The sequence below is a fragment of the Silurus aristotelis genome (genome assembly GCF_946808225.1).
Source record: "Silurus aristotelis genome assembly, chromosome: 28".
In the NCBI taxonomy this organism is placed as follows: domain Eukaryota; kingdom Metazoa; phylum Chordata; class Actinopteri; order Siluriformes; family Siluridae; genus Silurus; species Silurus aristotelis.
Window position 1 is genome coordinate 12310830 of NC_139601.1, and position 21021 is coordinate 12331850.

At 35.9% G+C, this 21021-nt stretch overlaps 1 protein-coding gene across 3 annotated transcripts; it reads left to right on the forward strand.

The window, feature by feature from the left end:
- The first annotated feature begins 1051 nt into the window (after positions 1-1051).
- shisa10.1 (shisa family member 10, tandem duplicate 1) lies at positions 1052-21012 on the forward strand. Of its 3 annotated transcripts, none has more exons than XM_083534579.1 (6): positions 1052-1188; positions 4542-4736; positions 6212-6356; positions 10388-10515; positions 13344-13550; positions 19485-21012. In XM_083534579.1, exons 2-6 carry the CDS (start codon positions 4676-4678, stop codon positions 19655-19657), a joined length of 714 nt encoding a protein of 237 aa, XP_083390705.1. In that variant the 5' UTR covers positions 1052-1188; positions 4542-4675; the 3' UTR covers positions 19658-21012. The 3 variants fall into 3 exon arrangements, with proteins under 3 accessions (XP_083390705.1, XP_083390707.1, XP_083390706.1); XM_083534581.1 differs by having other exon boundaries at positions 1149-1248; XM_083534580.1 differs by lacking the exon at positions 1052-1188 and adding an exon at positions 1342-1686.
- Positions 21013-21021: the final 9 nt, after the last annotated feature.

Consider the following 21021-nt stretch of genomic DNA (forward strand, 5'->3'; position numbering starts at 1 on the left):
CCACAGTCACGCTTGTTTGCGTTTCATTCAAAACACTTTTATTTGCGCACCGATTTGATTGTTTTCATGAATTGATTGACTGTGGAACATGATTAAAAATGCACTGATTGAAGTGATTTTGCCTTTACTTTTCTGAAAAACTACAGTAAAATGACTTGAAATTTAAGTGTAATAGACCGGGACACTCTAAATAAGAATTATTTAAAAGATTGAGCAAACCTATAAAGGAAAATATTTATTGAATGTTTGAATATGAGACATGATACAAATGCACTGATATTTGGAGTGATGTCTATTTATTTATTTTTTATTTATTTTTTTTTTTTTGCAAAAACTGTACAGTAAAATGACTTGAAATTTAATAGAGTAATAGACAGGGACACTAAATATGAGTTAGTTGAAAGATTGAGCAAACCTATAAAGGAAAATGTTTTATGAGTGTTTATATGTGGAACATGATTGAAAATGCACTGACGTGTTAAAATTTGTTTTTTTGCCTTTTTTTTTTTTTTTTTTTTTTTTTTTTAGAACGAAAACGCCTTTCTGAAGCGACTTTACATCTATTTTGACTACTCCCAACACCCATACCGTAAGTGCGCGATTAGACGCGCAACATAAAAAGAAAAGTGCGGCTGCCATAACCGCAGAGTTCTGACGCGTCTTTACGTCTATTTTGAACGCGTCCACCACCCATACCGTAAGTGCACGATTAGACGCGCAACACAAAGAAAAGTGCGGGTGGCTTAACCGCAGTCAGTAGCACAGACTTCATACCGCGAGAACAGTGATTTGGAATCTCGGGAATCACCGCCAGATCCTATTTAAAGTTGTAGTACATTTATTTATAACCTAAAACTTCACGCCACACAATTTAAAATAATTTAGATCATCTTCCTCTTTCAGCTTCTCTCATTAGGGGTCGCCACACCCCCCTGTCCTCTTCATCTGCCTCTGTCACACCAACTACCTGCATTTCTTCCAATTTAATATAATTTAGGTGATATTATTATTATTATAGACATAAATACTTATCCGGACTAATAACCGGATACGTTACCATAGCAACGATACAAACTGATGTAATCTTCACCAGTGTGTATATAATGTATGACATGGACAAGAAGTTTTGTCTCGTGTTGAAGCACTCGGTCTCAAACAAATAACACACGTCTGGATACGGTACTTCAGGTAAACATTTAATGTTCCGATGGAAAAGGTGTCGCCTTAATGTCTGATTTAAAGGATCCGGTAATTCCACGTCATCTATTTTTAGATCTGATAAATATCTTAACTGGTCTGTTCTGTCTAGACTTACGTGTTAGTCATTTTGTCAGACATGCGCAGTATCAATACAACGTGTTTGTTGTTGTTTACATGGTCTATAGTTTTTCCTATTGTCTGTGTTCCCCTGAATTTCCTCTGCCATCTCTGTTGTCCTCGCACTAAAATATGGATATGGTGTCCCCAAAATGTGGATTGAGCTCCACTAAACTCCCTCCAGGTGTGAATGAGCATTGTGGTTAATGATGAAGTGGCATCCTAAATTCCCCTGCATTAAGCTGTTTGTTACTGGTAAATCTTTCTTCAAATCTGTTTGTTTAGTTGTATTATTTATCAGGGGAAAAAATACATTTTAGTTCAACAAAATTGATCTAGTAAGGCCTTCTAATCTTCCATTCATATGAGGTATGTGGTACATTTTTGGCTTTCCTAATATTGTGTTTTCCCTACTATTATTCTGGAGACAATCTTATGGATTACAAATATGTAAGGCTTTGCAATTGATTGTACTATGTTCAGGAGAACATAACATTTTCAGCACATATATTATGTATTTTAATGTATTCTACCTTCATCTTGTACTCTGTGTACAGCAAAACAGGCATAACATTATGGCCTTATTGCATCATCAGCAGTACAGTGAGTAACACTGATTATCTCTTCATCATGGCACCTGTTAGTGTGTGGGATATATTAGGCAGCAAGAGAACATTTTATCCTCAAATTTGATGCTAGAAGCTGGATTTTTGCAAGCGTAAGGATATGAGTATGTTTGTCGAGGGCCAAATTGTGATTGCTAGACGACTGGGTCAGAGCTTCTCCAAAACTGCAGCTCTTGTGGGATGTTCCTGGTCTGCAGTGGACCAATCTAAAGTGGTCCAAGGAAGGAACAGTGGTGATCCGGTGACAGGGTCATGGGCGGCCGAGGCTCATTAATGCATATGGGGAGCGAAGGATGGAACGTGTGGTCCGATCCAACAGACAAGCTCCTGTAGCTCAAACTGCTGAAGAAGTTAATGCTGTTAATGGTCGATGGGTCAGAACTGTTTTGGCAGTAAAAGGGGATTAACACAATATTAGGCAGGGGAATATAATGTTTTGCCTGGTCTGTGTATGTGTGTGTGAGAAAATAGAGATTAATATGATATAAATTTAAATGGTGTGATCATCTAAATGACAAAACACATGTTGAGATCTGGGCAACATCACTGCAAATGTAGCTAAAGTTCTGGCCCAATTTACCTTCATTCTGTGGTGAATCATTTCTGGGTGTGACCATCAGGAATATGTCCAAATTAAATTTCATAAGAAAATATTTGTATACAAACCTCGTAATTTTTCGTGCAGTTAGTTACTAATGTACAAGTTGAAGTGCAAGAAGGTGAACGGATGAACTTTACCCAAAATAATTCACATTTTCTTCCCCCCATATATTTAAACCCTTTAATTTCTTCATGAACTCGGTTCCCTATAAACGAAACCAAACTGAGCCTGGGTCAAGGTTGCCAGATTGAACACAGTTAAATAAATTAAAATAAACTGATCTGACTAATATATTTAGTGAGAGAAATTTTAATAGTGCTTTAGTTAATAAAAAAGAAGCAATAAAAAATACACAGGCAAAAATGTACTAGTTTGAAGTTTAATATAAATACTTTTCATTGTTTTACATAATAATGGAGAGATGTCTATTTTTGATATAGGTATGTTTGTTAAAATGTATAACAAATAAATAACATACACGACGTCGTTTTTCTCAGTAGATATACTATTGTATTAGTGTTCATAGTCCAAAGGAACAAGGAATGAAGTCCAAATAAATGAAAACCTGGTCTGTGTATGTGTATAAAGAGAAAACACAACTATTTATGATTTAACACAACTAACAATCATGGTGATGATGAACCATTTTTCTCCGATTCTATGGAACAATATTATGACACAACACTTGGAAAAAGCTACAGAAAACAATCAGTACACAAACAATCAGTACAAAAGGGCAGTTGAATTGGTTTGATAATATGCAGGTGGAAAGTTCAAGGAACCACAACTAATTATGCCTGTACATGTGTATGTGTCATACAAGATTTCACGCCATGCTCTTAGACTAATGATATGTAAGATTAGAGAAAAACAGTAGTCACTTACAAGAGGGTAATAATAAGCACAGAACTGAACCACAATCATCTCTGTTGTGCATAAGATCCAAAAAATAAAGCATCATGTTGTTACACTTTATCAATGGAAATATGAATTAGGATATGTACCATGAAATATTTTGGAAAATTTTGTCTCATCAGCCAAGTATATGACTCTGGTAAAAAGACTGACAATGACAAATACTGTATACCACTTTAAGGAAAAATCACATTGGATCACTTTAATCTGTACTTCTGTCAATATCTGCAATACACATCCATCTCTTACTGGCAATTTTTAAGTTATACTATACTTTTAATATACTTGTACTTTATACTTTATTTACCCCCCCCCCATATTTATTTCTATGTTTAATGTTTACAACTTGGACAGTCATAAAAAAGACATTCCACTACATGTTATACTTTGTATGAACGTGTATGTGACAAATACATTTTGAATTTGAATTTTATACAGCAATTTATACACATTTTTGCATGATTTTGAAATTTCGAGTAGTTTAGAGAAACCCTCACACCCATTAAGACTTCATGACGATTTGCCAGGAGGAATGAGCCAGAAATGAGCCATAGTGCTCAATAAGATGACAACCATAGGCACAGAGAAATAGTACAACGACGGCTTTGTGACACAGTACAAATGCTGAAATGTTAAATATTTATTTATATATATATATATATATATATATATATATATATATATATATATATATATATATATATATATATATATATATATATATATATATGTGTGTGTACTATATGTGTAAAATCGTGGAGAGTAGAATGTATGGAGAAAAATCTATTTAAATAATACAAAATAAAAAATAAAAAACGACTTTTGAATCTCTTTCCACTGAAGATTTCATCCTCACATCATCTGAGAGTATTTTCTTGCCATTGTCACCATAAGCCTGTTCATTAGGAATAATCTTTCAGTATAGTACAAGGACTAATTTATGACGCTAAAATGTAAATGTTTAATCCTTTTAATTATACAATGCTGATTTGGGACAATGTGTAATGTAAAAATTAACAGAAAACCGAACTGAATTGAAGATAAGGGTGTCTGAATAATTAACTCCCTCTCTATTTTAACAGGTTGAACTGAACCGACAACATCTGGCAACCCTGTCACTCGGGCGTGTTGTCCAGCGCTCTTTATCTCATATTACAGTAGAGGACTGTGGAGCATTTCAGAGACCTGCGAGAGGAACAGCGAGGAGATATTCAGCATGGCTTTGACCATCACCACCGTCCTGGCCTTCACGGCTACTTTAGTTTTTACCGCAGTTGGTAAGTGAAAGCGTAAAATTCCGCGTGTCCCCTTATTAATTTCTGTATTCATTAATTTTTTGCTCCGTGAATGGCGCATGCGCAGTTGTGTCTTATTTTTTATTTCTGTGCGACTGAAGACAGCGTGGTCCGCGTTTCTAAGATGTTTCATCTTCCATGACGCATATTTATAAAAAAAAAACAATTATAATAATTATTAGTATATAATTAGTTAGTGTAGTGTGCGTGTGCGTTTTAAAGAAATTGGCAAACAGCTCGCGCGTTCTAACCTCCGTGTTAGCCGTTACACTGCCACCCTTTTTTTTTTTCTTCTCTCGAAAATATTTACTAATAGAGTCCTATTATTATAGTTAATATTAATATATCCCAGTACACAATCTTGGATAATTGTATACATCAGAAATATCTTGTACATAATTGAACTCAAACTTCGTATAAAAAACGTATTTAAACAAAAAAAAAGTCCAAAGTACTTGAGACGTTACACTGGACTCTTTCAGGACCTGTGGACATGAGACATAGACATGTGTGTAATTAAATTAATAATAAAAATAAATTATAGGTTAAATATTAATTTACGTAAACATTAGTTATGTTGTGGAAGCATTTTACAAACTGAACAGGTCTTTAAATCATTTATTTATATGTCTATTTATATCTTAGAATCACATTTAGTGTGTGTGTGTTTATATATATATACGGAAGGTCTGGGGTTCGAGCCCCGGTATCGCCAAGCTGCCACTCTTGGGCCCTTGAGCAAGGCCCTTAACCCTCTATGCTCCGGGGGTCCCTTACGAGGGAAATATCAAGGTCCGTGACGTCGGAGTGACGTGGGGCCGCCTTCCCGTGGGCTCACCACCTGCAGGAGGGACCATAAGGGACAGTGCTGAGAGGATTGGGCAGCAGTCGAAGGCGGGGGCCTGCTTAGACTGCTGCCCCCGCGACCCCAATTACGGATAAGCGGGAGAAAATGAATGAATGAATATATATATATATATATATATATATATATATATATATATATATATATATATATATATATATATACACACACACAATGTCTTTAAACAATACAGAACACTGGAGAGAGAACTAACATGGGCATCTGTGTGTGTGTGTATATATATATATATATATAGATTTATAATCGCACTCTTGATTTCACCCAAATGAGGATGGGTTCCCTTTTTGAGTCTGGTTCCTCTCAAGGTTTCTTCCTCATGACATCTAAGGGAGTTTTTCCTTGTCACAGTCACCACGGCTGCTCATCAGGGATAAATACACACCATTCACTTTAACTGTTAAATTCTGTAAATCTGTTTTGAGATACTGTCTGTTGTGAAAAGCGCTATAGAAATAAACTTGATTTGACTCCTAATCGTCATGCAGCTCCAGAAACCGGTTTAGTTTTTAATATTCTTAAATATCCCTTATTAAATACACTTCTTAATTTTTTTTATTTCTTATTTCTCCAGCAAATAACTGTGATAGCTACTTCGTCCATGGTATGTACAAACCATCCCAGGATTGCTCGTTTATGCAGTTCTGCTGTGGTCCCTGTGACAATCGGTATTGCTGCTCAGATCCCTTCAAAAAACTCGATGATGACTTCTGCGTGCAGTGAGTTATTTCACACAAGATCATATCAAATTACTAAACTAAACTGTAATTTCACTGTTATTTTTTTGGTTAAGCACAATATTCAGAAGAGAAGAACATGCATAAAAGCCTTCATTGATACACTTTTATTGAAAGTGATTAAGGCTTGTTTGAACTTTACTAGGTTGTATAGAAATGGTTGGTGTGACTTTTTCCCCACTTTGCAGATTTGCAGCCCCCAGAACTTTCAAGTGTATACATAGCTTCCTGTATGCATGTTATTCTAGTGGGCCTGCCAGATCACGATGTCGTTAGTTTTCTTTCAGTTTAGCATTAGTTTCATTGCAAATGTAAAATTTGCTACACTATAGTTCCCAATAGTCTTAGATTTTATCTTCAGATCTATACATATGTGCTGGACATTTACTGTCTAGTTTACAGGTAACCTTATCTTTCTATTCACTCACTGTGTTTTATTAGGAACACTATCATGCACTTATCCAATCAGGCAATTATGTGGCAGCAGTGTAGGGCATAAAACCATGAAGACACAGGTCAAGTAAAGCTTAAATAAAAAAATAAACTTAAAAAAAGAAAATTACAGTTTAAAAGCTTGTTGTTGTCAGGTTCTTTGGTCTGAGTAAGAATTCGAATACTAATCTTATGAGATAATTACCATCATGAGAAAAAGAAGATACATAATTTCTTCACACAAAAAAAAAATAAATAAATTTAGATTTGTATAAATAATACAAAACAAAACAATGTGTGGTCTTTACTGTGTTTTTTAATAAACTCCGGTGTTTATTAAAAAACTTGGGTGTTTAAAAAAATACTACAAGCATCAAATCTGGTGTTTTTTATAAGTGTTCTTTTTTTTTTAATTGGTTTATTTTTGTCACCCGAGATTATGTTTTTGTAGAAATTGGTGAGCACCAAGTTGTTTATTTCCCATGACTATTCCAACTTCTTCATCTCGCTTTTCATTGTAGAGGTGTGTATCAGGTCTGAAGACTTGTTTGGAAGGAACAAACAAAGAGTTTAGAGAAGCGAGCACACAGACAGTTATGACGCTGGCAGTGAACAGGAATTCTACATTGACCAACACAGGAGTGTACCTAATTGCGCATTGTGTTTTCTATATTTGGAAATATAATGGTCTTTTAGTCGTATTTATTCTTACATTTTTAATAACCACTTTATCCTGATCAGAGTTCATGAGGTTTAAGAGGTTTAATAATGACCTGGATTTTGCCAAAAAGGAGCATTAAATATATTGACTAAATTGTATAGACACTATTGTTGTACGAACACAATTAGTGTAGTAGTTTATATTTTGGGACGTCCCCCAAACCAGAGAATCGGTAAAAATTCTGTAATGGAAAGGTCAACAAACACACCTGATACTATGGCAGTCCTAGTGAAGTCTGCTGTTTCAGCTCTTTTCCTGTTTTTTGTTTGTTTACTTGTTTTTCATTTAAACCGTACAGTCACCAAATATATATGTAGTGGGTCAAATGTTAAATTCACTTAGTTATTTGTCTCTTTAAACAGTCTAGAAGATTCCAGAAATTGACGTGCAAGCGATTCAGCCAAGACTTTAAATCCAGTTTGGTTAATACTTAGGACCAATGTTCAAACAACTAATGCGGATCTTATAAGGATCTGAGAATGTATGCAAATGTGTAACTTTGTTTAGATTGATGGTCTTTATTCTAAAAGACCAAGATGGACAACTAAACCTCAAAGCAAAAACAAAAGGGCTGGTGATAGAACTAGCAGTATCAGTTATCAAAATATGTCCATCCAACTTAAATGTGACTTACACAGACAAATCATAAAAAGGTAATCACACGAGCAAGAAGCCCTTACTTTAAAACTAGCATAAGAAAGCTCAATTTAAGTTTGCTGGTGATAGCTGGACTTTTAGAGGAATGGTCTGTCTAGCCAAATGATCAGCACTTTCTGTGGAGGAAAAAGCAGAGTCTTTTAATTCAAAGAAGACCATCTGAAAGCTCCCGGGCTCTCCAGATAATTGATGGCATCTTGAGAAAGACGGATCTTGTGGAAGGCTGTTCATGCAGTTAAATGGCAATGCTACCAAATACCAATCATGTAGTGAATAGATGATAAATCTTTCTTGGCTATTGATTTAAAATATTATTTGACTCTTATGGAATTATAGTAGGTATACTTTTTAACCTGCTTAAATAAATGTAGAATAACATTCAATGTTTGGAGTTGTAAAATATTCAGTGTAACCTTTTTTTTTTTATTTAACCAAAGTATGTGTAACTTTTTTGACAGAGGTTTATGTCTAAAACAAGATAAGATAAGATATACCTTTATTTTTTCCACAGTGGGGAAATGTCTGTGTTACAGCAGCAAAAAAAAAAAAGGAAAGAAAAAGAAATGTGCAAATACATAAAAAGTAGAGACATAATACAAGTACACTATATTGCCGAAAGTATTGGGTCACCTGGTCATTGCATTCCACATTTAGTCCCAATTTGCTCTAATAATTCCCTCCACTCTTCTGGGAAGATGTTCCACTAGATTTTGGAATGTTCTTATGGATATTTGTGTTCATCAGCCACAAGGGTGTTAGTAAAGGCAGGTACTGATGAAGGTGAGGAGACCTGGGGTGCAGCCAACGTTCACATTCATTCCAAAGGTGTTCAGTAGGGATGAGATCAGAGCTCTATAGCAGGCCACTCAAGAGCTTTCTCTGCAAAGCATGTAAACCAGATCTTCAAGGAGCTCAGTTTGTGCACAGGGGCATTTCCATACTGGAGCAGGTTTGTGATTTCAAGTTCAAGTGAATGCAAATTTTTATTATAGCGCATCTAAAGACGTCCTGTACAATTGTGTGCCTTCAGATTTGTGAACCACGTATTGCAGGAAAGGTCTGGTGATCCAATACTTTCGGCAATATAGTGTATATACATCACAGTGTACACTGGCGATCAAAATTAGAGAACAATTTTTAAACAATTGAACAATTCTGAAATAATGTCATCTTCACTGCTCAACAGTTGGAGTTTTTGTCCTGTCTATACCATGCTACCAGAACACCTTTTCCACAAAATAACTAAGGCATTTAAAAAAAAAAAAACATTATTTTGCAGAAAACACACTGATCAAAATTAGAGAACACTTTTAGATAACTTCCAGTTATTGGTGTTAATCTGGCACCTGGTGCTAATTTCCTTGATTATCTGTCAACCCCTATTTAACTGTTGAGCATTTTTCTTTAATTTTGATCGCCAGTGTATAAATACAAAAGAAAAAGAGACCATCAATAAAGTAGTTCTAATAGAAACCTTTATTGTTTCAGTGATTTATAAGCCCAATTGCTTTGAAAACTTTTTTTCCATACATATGAAATGATAATACATGTTTTTGATCCACTCTTGCTAATACATGTTGTTGATGACAATCAGGTACCATGTGTTTTTAGCTATAGTGTTCTAAATTCTACATTTTTGTATGTGAAAATCATCCATCAAACTACAGCAGGCCTATAGTATATGAGATTACACCGTTTTACACAATGGTACCACGAAATGTTTCTCAAAGTCCTGGTTTTGTTTTGTATGCCCTTGCTCTGTGTGCTTTTTCTTACACATATAATGGCTTGTGAAATAATTCTAGTAGAGAAGGAAAGGCAGTTGCTCCTGCCTCTTAAAATTTTACTATCCACAGTTTAATTCCATTTTTATAAAAAAAAGAACTGTGCAGATACATTTAATTAAATGTTTATTTATAATAAACAAATATTCGGTCATGCATTTGACAGTTAAAACAGGACACTCTAATGTCACATTGGGCCACAGATGTCCAAGTCAATCCTAGAGTACAAATAGAGTCCTGGATAGCAAATCTTCTTAAACTTTAGCTAATCATTTTGTATGTTGACCACTGCCATATCTTTATCATTTGTGTGTTGTTGACGCCCTAGTTAAATAAAATTGTTTGCAGATGAATCAGGAGTGAATTAAATTAGTGATAACTTCTTGTGTCTAATACCTATTTTATTTTTTCCTTTTCAGTTTCTCAAATTTCAGCACCGTCACCATCGTTGGAATTGTGGTTTCTTTTATCATCTTTATCATATTCGTCATAGCCTGCTGCGTTTGCCCCTGCTGCTGCTTGTACAAAATGTGCAGAAAACCCAGGCGTAAGTCAAAACTTCTTTGGCATTTTTTTTTTTTACATTTCAGTTTAGTGGTAAGTAAAGACAGACGCCTGTGAATCCGAAACTTCCACCCACTCCAGATATTTTCTCAGCTAGTGTCAGACAGATGGTCTGCTCACAGCACACAAAATCTGTTATCTGTTGTAGATTCTTTCAGAAAGCTATCATAAACAAACTTTTGAACACTATGACTGATGTGAATGGTAGTTTGCAGTCTCATTCATATAGCCACAAAACACTTAAAAAAGTATTTTGAACATGTTTGCTGAATAAATGTAGCAGGCTTTCTAGACATAAAACTGGTTTCCTGAGATAGTTTACATTTACCATACATTCTATTAAATATCCACAGATGTTCAAAATTAAAGCAAGATGTAAAATATATAGAGTGAGTGGGCATGACTGATCGTTCTTGATCGATTATGCATGTCTTTACATACAGCCACTGCAATGCCTTGACTACAATAGACACTTCCTGCTTCTGCAGGGTGCCATTACCTTTGTTTTTACAGAATGGTCAATTTAATTTATGAACCTTCTTAAATAAATAAATGTAAATTTTTTATTTTTATTTTTATTGATTAGTAAAGGTGTGTTTATTGAGTCTGCTATGATGCAAACAATGTTTTCAGTAATACCCAGTTTCTTGTGAAAATTCACCTGTTAATGATTTATAGTTCTAGCTAGATAAATAAGACCATATAAACAAATATACAAAAACCAAAACCAATAATAACTAGGGTTGTAATGGTACATGTATTTGCACTAAATCTTTTGGTACAAATTTCTAGAGTTAGAGTAGTGTCACTGTGGACACTACTCTACATTTGTAAAAAAAAAAAAAAAGAACAGAAACTTCCTGCCACCTCCAACGCTAGCGATGCTTTAGCTTTTTATGTCCAGCTTCAAGAATTTCTCTTCAAATAAAAAAAATCCTGACAATTCCACATATCGAGGGAGTGAATGAACGAAGGCTGAAAGGAATGAAGACTTTTATTAAAATATTCTAGTAGAACAGTTAAGCAGAACATACCTTTAGAAAGTTAAATATAAAATGTAAAACACACACACTTATATACACATCTGTATTAGGGGTCTAATAAATGTCAACTATTTATAAGATATTTCATATATTTAATTTTGTTTAATCGATTCGATTTGTGCCAATATATTTGATTACTCAACTTAATCATTTTATTTAAAATTGTTTTAAAAATGTAAACCGTTGTTCACAAATGTAATAACAAATTATACCGACTTATTATGGGTGTACTGTTACACCCAGAATAATAACAGTATGCTAGTTTTCATGTTGTTTTTTATCGTCACAGCACAACTGGATTAAAATTTGTCCCTAAAAGTCCTAAGAGGCCATGCATTCTAATATATTTTTCTTTCTTGTTTTCTCGCGTTCATGACTTAATTTTCTCATGATCTCGACATAACAAAAGTTGATTAGCGTGGGCACTGACACAAATTATTAAGTTATGGTTATTGTCTATGATGCTGCCTCCAGAATATGCTTTTATGCTAAATACACTGAAAAATGAAGTACTAATGATGAGGAAACAATGTTTGGTATGTAAAGATCATGAGAAAATTAAGTTGCGATGATGAGAAAACAACTTTGGTGCCAAGATCACGAGAAAACAAAAAACACAAAAAGATTACAGTGCTCTTACGACTTCTGTAAAAACTTGATTTGCCTGTGCGTTTCCATTTTGCAATTTCTATTTTTAGAGGTATTGAAACAAGAAGTTGGAAAAAATAGTGGCTCAGGGCTGTGAATGCAAGTCTGTAATCCTCTCTGCTTTGGGAGCACAGAAACATAGCTGATCCTGTACTCTGACCCAAACTTCCTAACAAACCTGGGGTGTGTGTAGAAATAATTCCATTCTACTTTAACATGTAGGCGACGAAAATAAAGTCTTCAATTGAAAAGAAATGGAAACACATTCTAAACACAGAACCCTTTCAATTCTACTCACAGCATGTGTGATCCTGCTAAAAAAATTTTTTAACTCTATCGGTTGGTGCTTTCCTCATGTACTCTTCATTTAATGTGGGTTCAGGGGACTCGTTGGGAGTGTGCCTTGTTTAGAAATAGAAAAGGAGCTGTGGTATTCCCCACACAAACTGACTCATGTTTTCCAAGACAGCTTTACTGGATTGATTGCACACCCTCCATGCAGGAAGTGGTCACATACTTTTACACACGAGGCTATTAAACAAACACAACGTGAACAAAGAAGGCATATCATGAGACTTTCACGAGACAGTAGGCGGAGCTCTAAAGACATTGTCTAGCAATTTTTTTTTTTTTTTTACACTTTATGTATGTCAAACCCTTTCAGAGATTTTTTTTTAAATCATATGTGGTTGTGATATGTAATTTACAAGCTTATACTGAAGTATCATTTAGACTTTCAATATCCCTTTTGATTTCATTGTAAAATATTTGTAGATTGTAGGGCTGGATGCTTTTAAAGGGCGTTTCCTTCTCATGAATCACTCAGTGTGTATGCCCAAGTTCCCATACATTTTATTTAGAACTTTTTTTTTGTACAAAGCTTAAAGTTTTTAAGACAGTTTACACTTGTTTTTTATAGGATTTCATATTAAATGATTATACTGTCATTAGACAATCATGTGCACTTTTGCCAAACTGCAAAGAAAACTGCTTGTACTGCTTGTAAACAGTTTTATATACATTTATTACACTGAAAACAAAGTTATCTTACAGCCAGAGCAAATTCGTAAGAAGTTGATGCTAAGAAAATTAATTTGTAATTTCTAACTTTCCTCCACAGCGGTGTTGACCACAACCACAGTTGTATCCCATCAGTTTTCTCAGCAGCAGCCCCCAAACCCTGCAACTCAGTATCCAAGCTACCAGCCAATTCCTGCACAGCCTGGCTTTAGTGCACAGCCTGGGTATGGAGGTCAGATCATGCCCCCTGCCCCATATCAGGGCCAGCCCTATGCACCAGGACCGCCGCCTCCATACCAGGAGAGTGGTAAGAACAACATTAACAGCTTCCACTTCCAAATCTAATCTTAATTTATAAACTACTTGCAGTGTGTTTTAGGTGAAATGCTAAAAATTTAATACCAGTTACTTGGTTAGATCAACATTTTTGTCCACCAGGTTTTTCCAACTTTCACTGTTTCGGTGTCATTTTGTGAAAGCAGTATGACACACAGGTTGAAAAGGATGTTGCAATGCTTCTGTTGTCCTTTTGCAGCCTCGTAAAATTTTTACCTTGCCAATACATAAAAAAAAAAATCATCACTTTTTTATTAATTAAGTTATGTACATTAACTGCTAATACTATTAAATAATAATTATAAACTTATATTTATGCCCCCATTACCAGGTACTTGCGTTAAGTTTCTGATTTGTCAGTCAATGCAGCTATTTGAGATTAACGTGATATTTTAAACTCAAGTGGATGAATCTTTGTAGGATTTATTTTTATTTATAGAATTTGCACTGTAATCAGCAGATGAACTGATTCGATTTTGGAATTTTGAAAATGTTTTATTTATTTTTTTTAAATGTATTAGACTTTCATCCAGGGCAGGAATCTTCATCTTGATCACTAGCATGGTGTTCCACTTGCCTTAAAAAACAAATGACTAGGACAGATTTGTATTAATGTATGTGTATTTGCATCGATTAAGGTTTCATCTTGGCTGAAATTTCATGTTAGTGATTGATTACATTTTTTAGCTGTCAGCCAAGGTCAAAGGTGATCCTTTCGAGAATGTCCTTTCGAGAATTTCAGGTAGACACTGTAATGAGCATATATATACAGAGTTTTCTGGTAAACATCAGATGCCTAATTTGCCTTAACAGAAAATAGTAACATGTTTGATTTGAGCATATTTTCAACGTTAAAATCAAGAGAAAACTTATTCATTTGAGATGAATGGAAGCTGTCGATTGATATTGAGCTTAAAACACCGGTCAATCATTCTAGGTTCAAATTGTTGATTGGCCTATTTGACTAAAAGTATCAAATATAACAGTTTTTTTTGCTTATTTCTAATGAACTTGTAGTAAAAGGTTACATTGTGATCTGCTGTGTGTAAGGTTTTTCCCAGAGGCAGCCAGACAAAAGATACTGTCTGCCATTCTGTAATATGATCAGCAAATGTAAACTGAGTTTGTGGTCATTTGTAATCATCTGTGCCGTAGCGATGGATTCAAACCACTACTCATTAAATAATCACCCTGTTCTTGTGGGAATTATGAGAAAGTCATGTCATCCCTCTGAGTCTCTAAGAGGCTTTAGAAGGCTTTTGCAAATAATTGTATTGATTAGATTGTACAATGTATTATGAAACAGTTAGTCAACATAGTAGCGTCTTTAGATGCATTATTACTTTTTCGGTATTTATTTTGGAGCATAAGTGAAAAAATAACAGCATTTGGCAGAAAATCTTATCAAAATCCCAACAGTTTACCCACTGAGCCCCCCCCCCCCCCCCCCCTCACTGTTAAGCAGGTAAAATCCCAAATCAGACACAAACTGGATAACGTTTCTTTTCTAAAACTCCAGCAACTGGTTTCCTAAGTTCCTGGATGTATATAGACTGTTGTTAAGGAAGAGGGGATATCACCACAGTAGTAAACATGAATCTCTCCCAACTTTTTTTAGACATGTTACAGCCAAAGTGATCTCAATTGACCTAAATTCTTCCTTAAAATTATAAATTTCCGCAGTTTACACATTTGCTATGGTTTCTATGTTCTGTTGTAAATAAAATACGGGGGTTTTAGATTTGTAAATCATTGCATTGTGCTTTTATTTACAATTTACACAGCGTCTCAACTTCTTTGGACTTGGGGTTGTACAGATGGTTGTCGGGAAAAATATTTTAATTCAACCGGAATCAGGTGAAGGCATGGGAGGAAAATAATGGTTGGGAGAAGGAACAGGAAAGTAATCAAAAGGAGACCAGTGGGAAAGATAAGGGGAGAATGGAAGAGTTGGTGCAGGTGTGTAAGTGCGTAGTTTGCCATAGTCCTCGTTGTCAGTCTGCATCTCCTGATGACAAACAGCAGGAAGGTCAGGTGAGGTCTGTGTACTCACAAGCCGTGTACAAGTACGCTGTACAATGCGAAGAGGCTGAAAGGGATGGTCTGGTTGGGGAAGATAGATGCTCAATAATGCTCCGATGCGAAGGAGAGATGTTGAAACTGACAATACTGTTTTCAGAGTATATAAAGAATAAAGAGAAGTTAGTGGTGGTCAACATCAAAAGGAGTAGACATAAGACGTGACTGAGCACAAAACAAGAACATGACATAAGATTAATGTGTGCACCTGGCAGAACCAAAGAAGAAATAAAGCCCTATTCGGACGGGACTAGTTTTACAGGGGGTCTTTAGAGAAATTTCTGTTTCACAGACGTATTTTATGATATTTATCTCGTTCGAATCTGCCATGTCTGTCTTTCTCTCACACGACCTCTGTAAAAATTCCAGAGCAAATTACCTACTGTTTTTCAGCAAACTCGACGGTCCTCTGAGAAATCTAATCCCGTCCGAATGCGAATGTCTGTGAATGCCGAAAAATGTTTTTTCCAAAACGCGTTTTCTTGTTTGTTTTGGTCAACGTGAACTACCATACTAACGCCGGTATTCAAGTTTCTGCTTTGTCATTTGACCATACGCAATCCACGCATCCTGGACATGTGGTCTTGTGCAACCCCCACACGTAAAACACCGACACTCCTACCTCCGCAATAAACACGGAGATGTTAGTCCCGTTCGAATCCATACATGAAATGACAGACGTTGGCTGAAAGAAATTCTAACTAAAACGTGGTTTGGAAAACTAGTCCCGTCCGAATAGGGCTTAAGACATATAACGATTAAGGCATATAATAACTTAAAGTACTGACATGAATAAGTAGAACAATATAGTTAATTATATACGAGCATATCTTCTTTCTTTTCGGCTTCTCCCGTTAGGGGTCGCCACAGCGGATCCTCCGCACGTTTGATTTGGCACATGTTTTACGCTAGATGCCCTTCCTAACGCAACCCTCCCCAATTTATTCGGGCTTGGGACCGGCACTAAGAGTGGCTGGGGATGGTTCCCTGACCGGGAATCGAACCCGGGTCGCAGCGGTGAGAGCGCTTCATCTTAACCACTAGACCACCAGGGGACCTTATAATCTAACTAAAAAGAATATTAGCTTGATTCAATATCAGTAGAATAGTAAACAGCATTAAAAATCAGAATAAAAGTAAAAAGCATAAACATTGCAGAGGCAGGAAGGTAAATAGGCTGCAGAAATGATTGTTCACGCACGAAGGTTCACGTGATACAAACCCTATTTTGTATAAAACAACGCTATTCCAAATATAGACTCACAAGAAGGGGAGAAAAATCAGTTAGGAGATAAGGAGAAATGAAAAAAAAGGAGGTAAAAGAAGACAACTCAAAATTAAGGGGAATTTGCCACAGTGAAGAAATAAGAAAAAAGAGGTGCCATGTGACACCAGGGTATAAATGTGTGTGTGTGTGTGTGTGTGTGTGTGTGTGTGTGTGTGTGTGTGTGTGTGTGTGTGTGTGTAAAATGTGTGTGTGCTTGATCATTTTGATGTGATGTGAGCATGACTGCAATTATGTAGTTTTTGCTTTTCCCCCATCAGAGACTGAAGCTCCTTCATTGGTTATTAAGGTCTACTCTATATTATTATTATTATTATTATTATTGTGTTACATTGGAAATCAATTGCAACAAAGAATCCACCGGTGATATGTCCGCTCAGAGACCGGTTATGAGTGCATGGTGCATTAAAATTTCATTCTTGTTCAAAATTTTAACTCAAAACAGATTTTTTTTTTTAAGGTGACTTAAATATAAAAAAAACTGAAGTATCTTGCTAGCATAAGTATGCAACCACCACCTGCAATAAAAGCTTGAAAGATTTTCCAGTACATATGTACCACTCCTGCAGTGGTTGTGGCCCATTTTATTTTTGGCAGATTTGTTATAGGTTGTACAGGTTGGCTTGGTGGCACATCTAGACTGCAATTTGTAGATATTGCCACAGATTCTAAGTAGGATTGAGATCAGGAGTGTGATTAGGGCGCTAAAGAATTATTTTTGGTTTGTTTTTGTATCTGTGGTGTATATCTTCCACAGCTTCAGACTGAAGCATGTTGTCTTGCAGTATTTCCCTATTTTTTGCTCCATTCATTCTTCCTTTAATTCTAACAAGATGCTCAGTCCCTGCTGATGAGAATCATCCCCATAGCATGGTGCTACCACCACTATACATTATTGTAAAGGGACGGTGTGACCTGTGGCTTGGGAAGTGTTAGGTTTGTTCCCGACCGAGTTGTGCTCAAAGTCCACTGATAGACGAAACGTGCAATAGTGTGTGTAAATTTTATTTATTTATTTGTTTATTTATATAAACATATATAAATATGTTTGGGGGGTTGGCGACAGCACCAGGTAGTCACAAGTGTGTAAGACAACTTTTTTCTTTCTTAAACAGCACAGAGAAAAAACTTTTTAATAAAACAATTGCCAAAAACTAACAATGCCTTTTTATCTTTTTGAAATTGGAATGAAAGGCTATGAATAAGGTAAACATTCATAAAATGATTCCTCATAACATAATGAAGCCATGATGTACAGAACATCACACAAAGATATAGAAGGAAATTTATCTATTAAAAAAAGAAAAAAAAAAAAATTTTGGGTCAATAACCTGTTAAATAGGTCACACCGCGAACAGGATTTGCATTTTACATGGCAGCAAATCAAATTAAACCGGATCAATTTCTGTGTGTGAACACGTTCTAAGTAGCGCACAACATCGATGCACTGAAAAACAAGCAAAAATGTATTTACAGAATGAAACCAGAACAGCATACACCTGCACAGAATAACCCTAACCCTAGGACTAAAACCTGTTTAACAGTGAAATTAAAAAGGGATTTGCAAAATCTTTTATTTTATTTATACAGGCAGTCCCCGACTTACAAAACAGGGGCGTTACAATGAAACCATCGTAACTTGAAAATATGGCAAGTCGAGACATGGCCAAGACTACTCAGGAACCTTAAAGATTGGTGATGTGTACTGGGTAGTACTGTGATTTGTTACATGCATGTATGTTAATTTTTACAAATTGCAGTACATAATTTAGGAAGACAGCAATTTACACCATCAAAATGTATAAACTTCACAATGCATAGCTCGCGAGTGCGCTCTGTTTCAGTGTCCGGTGACGCTGCGCATCAACATATCATACCACTTATACTCTAGAAATTTGTAACTCGGGGACTATCTGTATACGTGTGTGTAAGTTCTTAATATACAAGCATAACAGAACAATGCTACAAAAACTGAAATGAGTCATTTGGTTTTTTTTAGGAATTTTCGTTCATAGTTGTATGTGTCTTATGACTATGGTAGAAGGGGCTTTGCAAGTCTGTACTTGTTAATGACTTGTGCAAACAGCAATTTGAAAGATCCAGTGACTTAATGAGCATTGCTCATGGAAACCCCCTTTCTAAGCTTCAGCCAACCAGACTGGTTGATTATATGTGATGGGGAGAAATATATAGTGGGTGGTAATTGTCAGTGACTGAAGTAGGATGGAAAAAAAGGGTTTGAAAAAAAGTCCAGCCTGCATTAATGAAACGAATTGTTTTTTTCTCATGCAACCCCCCCCCCCCCCCCCACACTTATCTGTGAGCTGCTCCGGAACATCTGAGAGGTTCCGATTATTCAGTGCTTATTATACAGTACACAATATGGCTATTAGCAAACACTACATTTAATAACTGATAAATGTCTGACATGCTCATCACAGTCTTAAGCTATAATACATTCATGATGCTGAGTAAAGATGTGTTTAGTTGTAATTATTGTCAATTATGGTCTAATTTCTGTGTTTCTTTCTGTATTTCCAGGCGCATATCCTGCACCATACAGCCAGGCTGCGTATGATGGGTCTAAGGCTCTGTACCCCATCAGTCCTCCAGTGCAGCCCGGCTACGCTCACCCTCCTCCCCAAACTGAATTAAATGTAACTCAGCCTCCGTACAACCCAGCCTACGTTGAGCCGCCCAGAACAGGATACTAAACCACCACTGTCTGACACCTGCTGGATTACAGTCGCCCACATACTTCTACTTCGGGTCACCACTAGTCCTATATCTACTACATTTACCATGGAAAGCCACAAGCGTACGACTCTTTCTCTCATGTGATCAGATTGTTATTCTCCCAGATCGTTACGGCGTAAATATTCCTTAACCACAATATCAACTGCAAAGATTCAAAACACAATAGACTCCAAAGCTTTCCATGGAAAATCTAGATCGTATAGAACCTGTTCAATGACTCCGAGCCATACTCTGTGCTTTTTTTTTTTTGGTTGTTAAGAAGAAAAGGGAATGATGTGGTTTAAAAGAGTGTGAATGAACCAGTGAAGAACCAGTGCATATTTTTTTTGTTCCATTATAAAAAGTGTAACAGTGTTTGGTGCAGGGACTGAGCCCAATCCCCCCCGGGGCTTACTCAGAGTTCAGCTGTTACCTTTTAACACTGTATGTAGTCTTTGAAAGAAAAATGTGCTATTTATGATAAAATGTGGGCAGGGTAGGATAAGTGCAGAAGGTCTTTTGTTCAGTCTGACTCACTCGGTGTAAAAAGGAAAAAAAACAATTATTAAAATGTAGCGTAGTGTAGTGTGGAAAATGGTGCAAGATTTAGTTACAGACTTGCAGTTGTGTGTCGTAACTCCAAAGCTTTTAAGGTGATGAGGATTATTTGGCACCGGGATATTTATGGGGGGGGGACATGGTGTATTGGGAGTAACAGTTTTATTCTTTGTTCTCCTAAAAGTTTAAGGAAAAATTCAGTTGTATAACCAATGATCCAGAATATGCCTTATTTTTTTGTTATGCAGTCACACGTGATGTCAACATGTTAACCAGCAGATGTGACGTGGAGTCGTATCTATTATTGCTTTAAAAGAGGACGTTAACAGTTTGTTTGTTTGTTTTTTTTAAACGTCTTTGAAGACACCTTTGTGATGGAAACGACGCGCAATTTGGAAACTCGACAGACTTTTGTGGGAGGTGATGCATTTTCATTTCAATCAGCCGATTGTTTATGAAGGCAAGCCGTTTATGTGACAGCTCATTAGGAGAAAAGTTTTTCATTGTACAGAACCTAAAAGTGAAATGTATAAGGTTTTGGATTGCTAATTTGTTGAAGCCGAGTTTAAGGCCTCAAACAGACTGTAACCTTTGAATTCCCTGCACCCCCTTGTCCTGTTCTTTCAGCTAATGTGTCTTTTTTATTTTACATGTAAGATATTTTCATTCATAGTGTCTATATTGGCAAAAAAAAAATGCTTGAAAAGCCTCTCGCTCTTTTTTCTCTCTTTTATGTCAGTCCAGAATGATGCATTATAAAGAACTTAGAATTGCAGCCCGACAA

Excerpts from the sequence above, each read along its gene's own strand:
- shisa10.1 (XM_083534579.1), top strand. The coding sequence starts at position 4,676 with ATGGCTTTGACCATCACCACCGTCCTGGCCTTCACGGCTACTTTAGTT. Across the intron at positions 4,737-6,211 it reads TTTAGTTTTTACCGCAGTTG|CAAATAACTGTGATAGCTAC; the intron begins GTAAGTGAAAGC and ends TTATTTCTCCAG. Across the intron at positions 10,516-13,343 it reads AATGTGCAGAAAACCCAGGC|CGGTGTTGACCACAACCACA; the intron begins GTAAGTCAAAAC and ends TTTCCTCCACAG.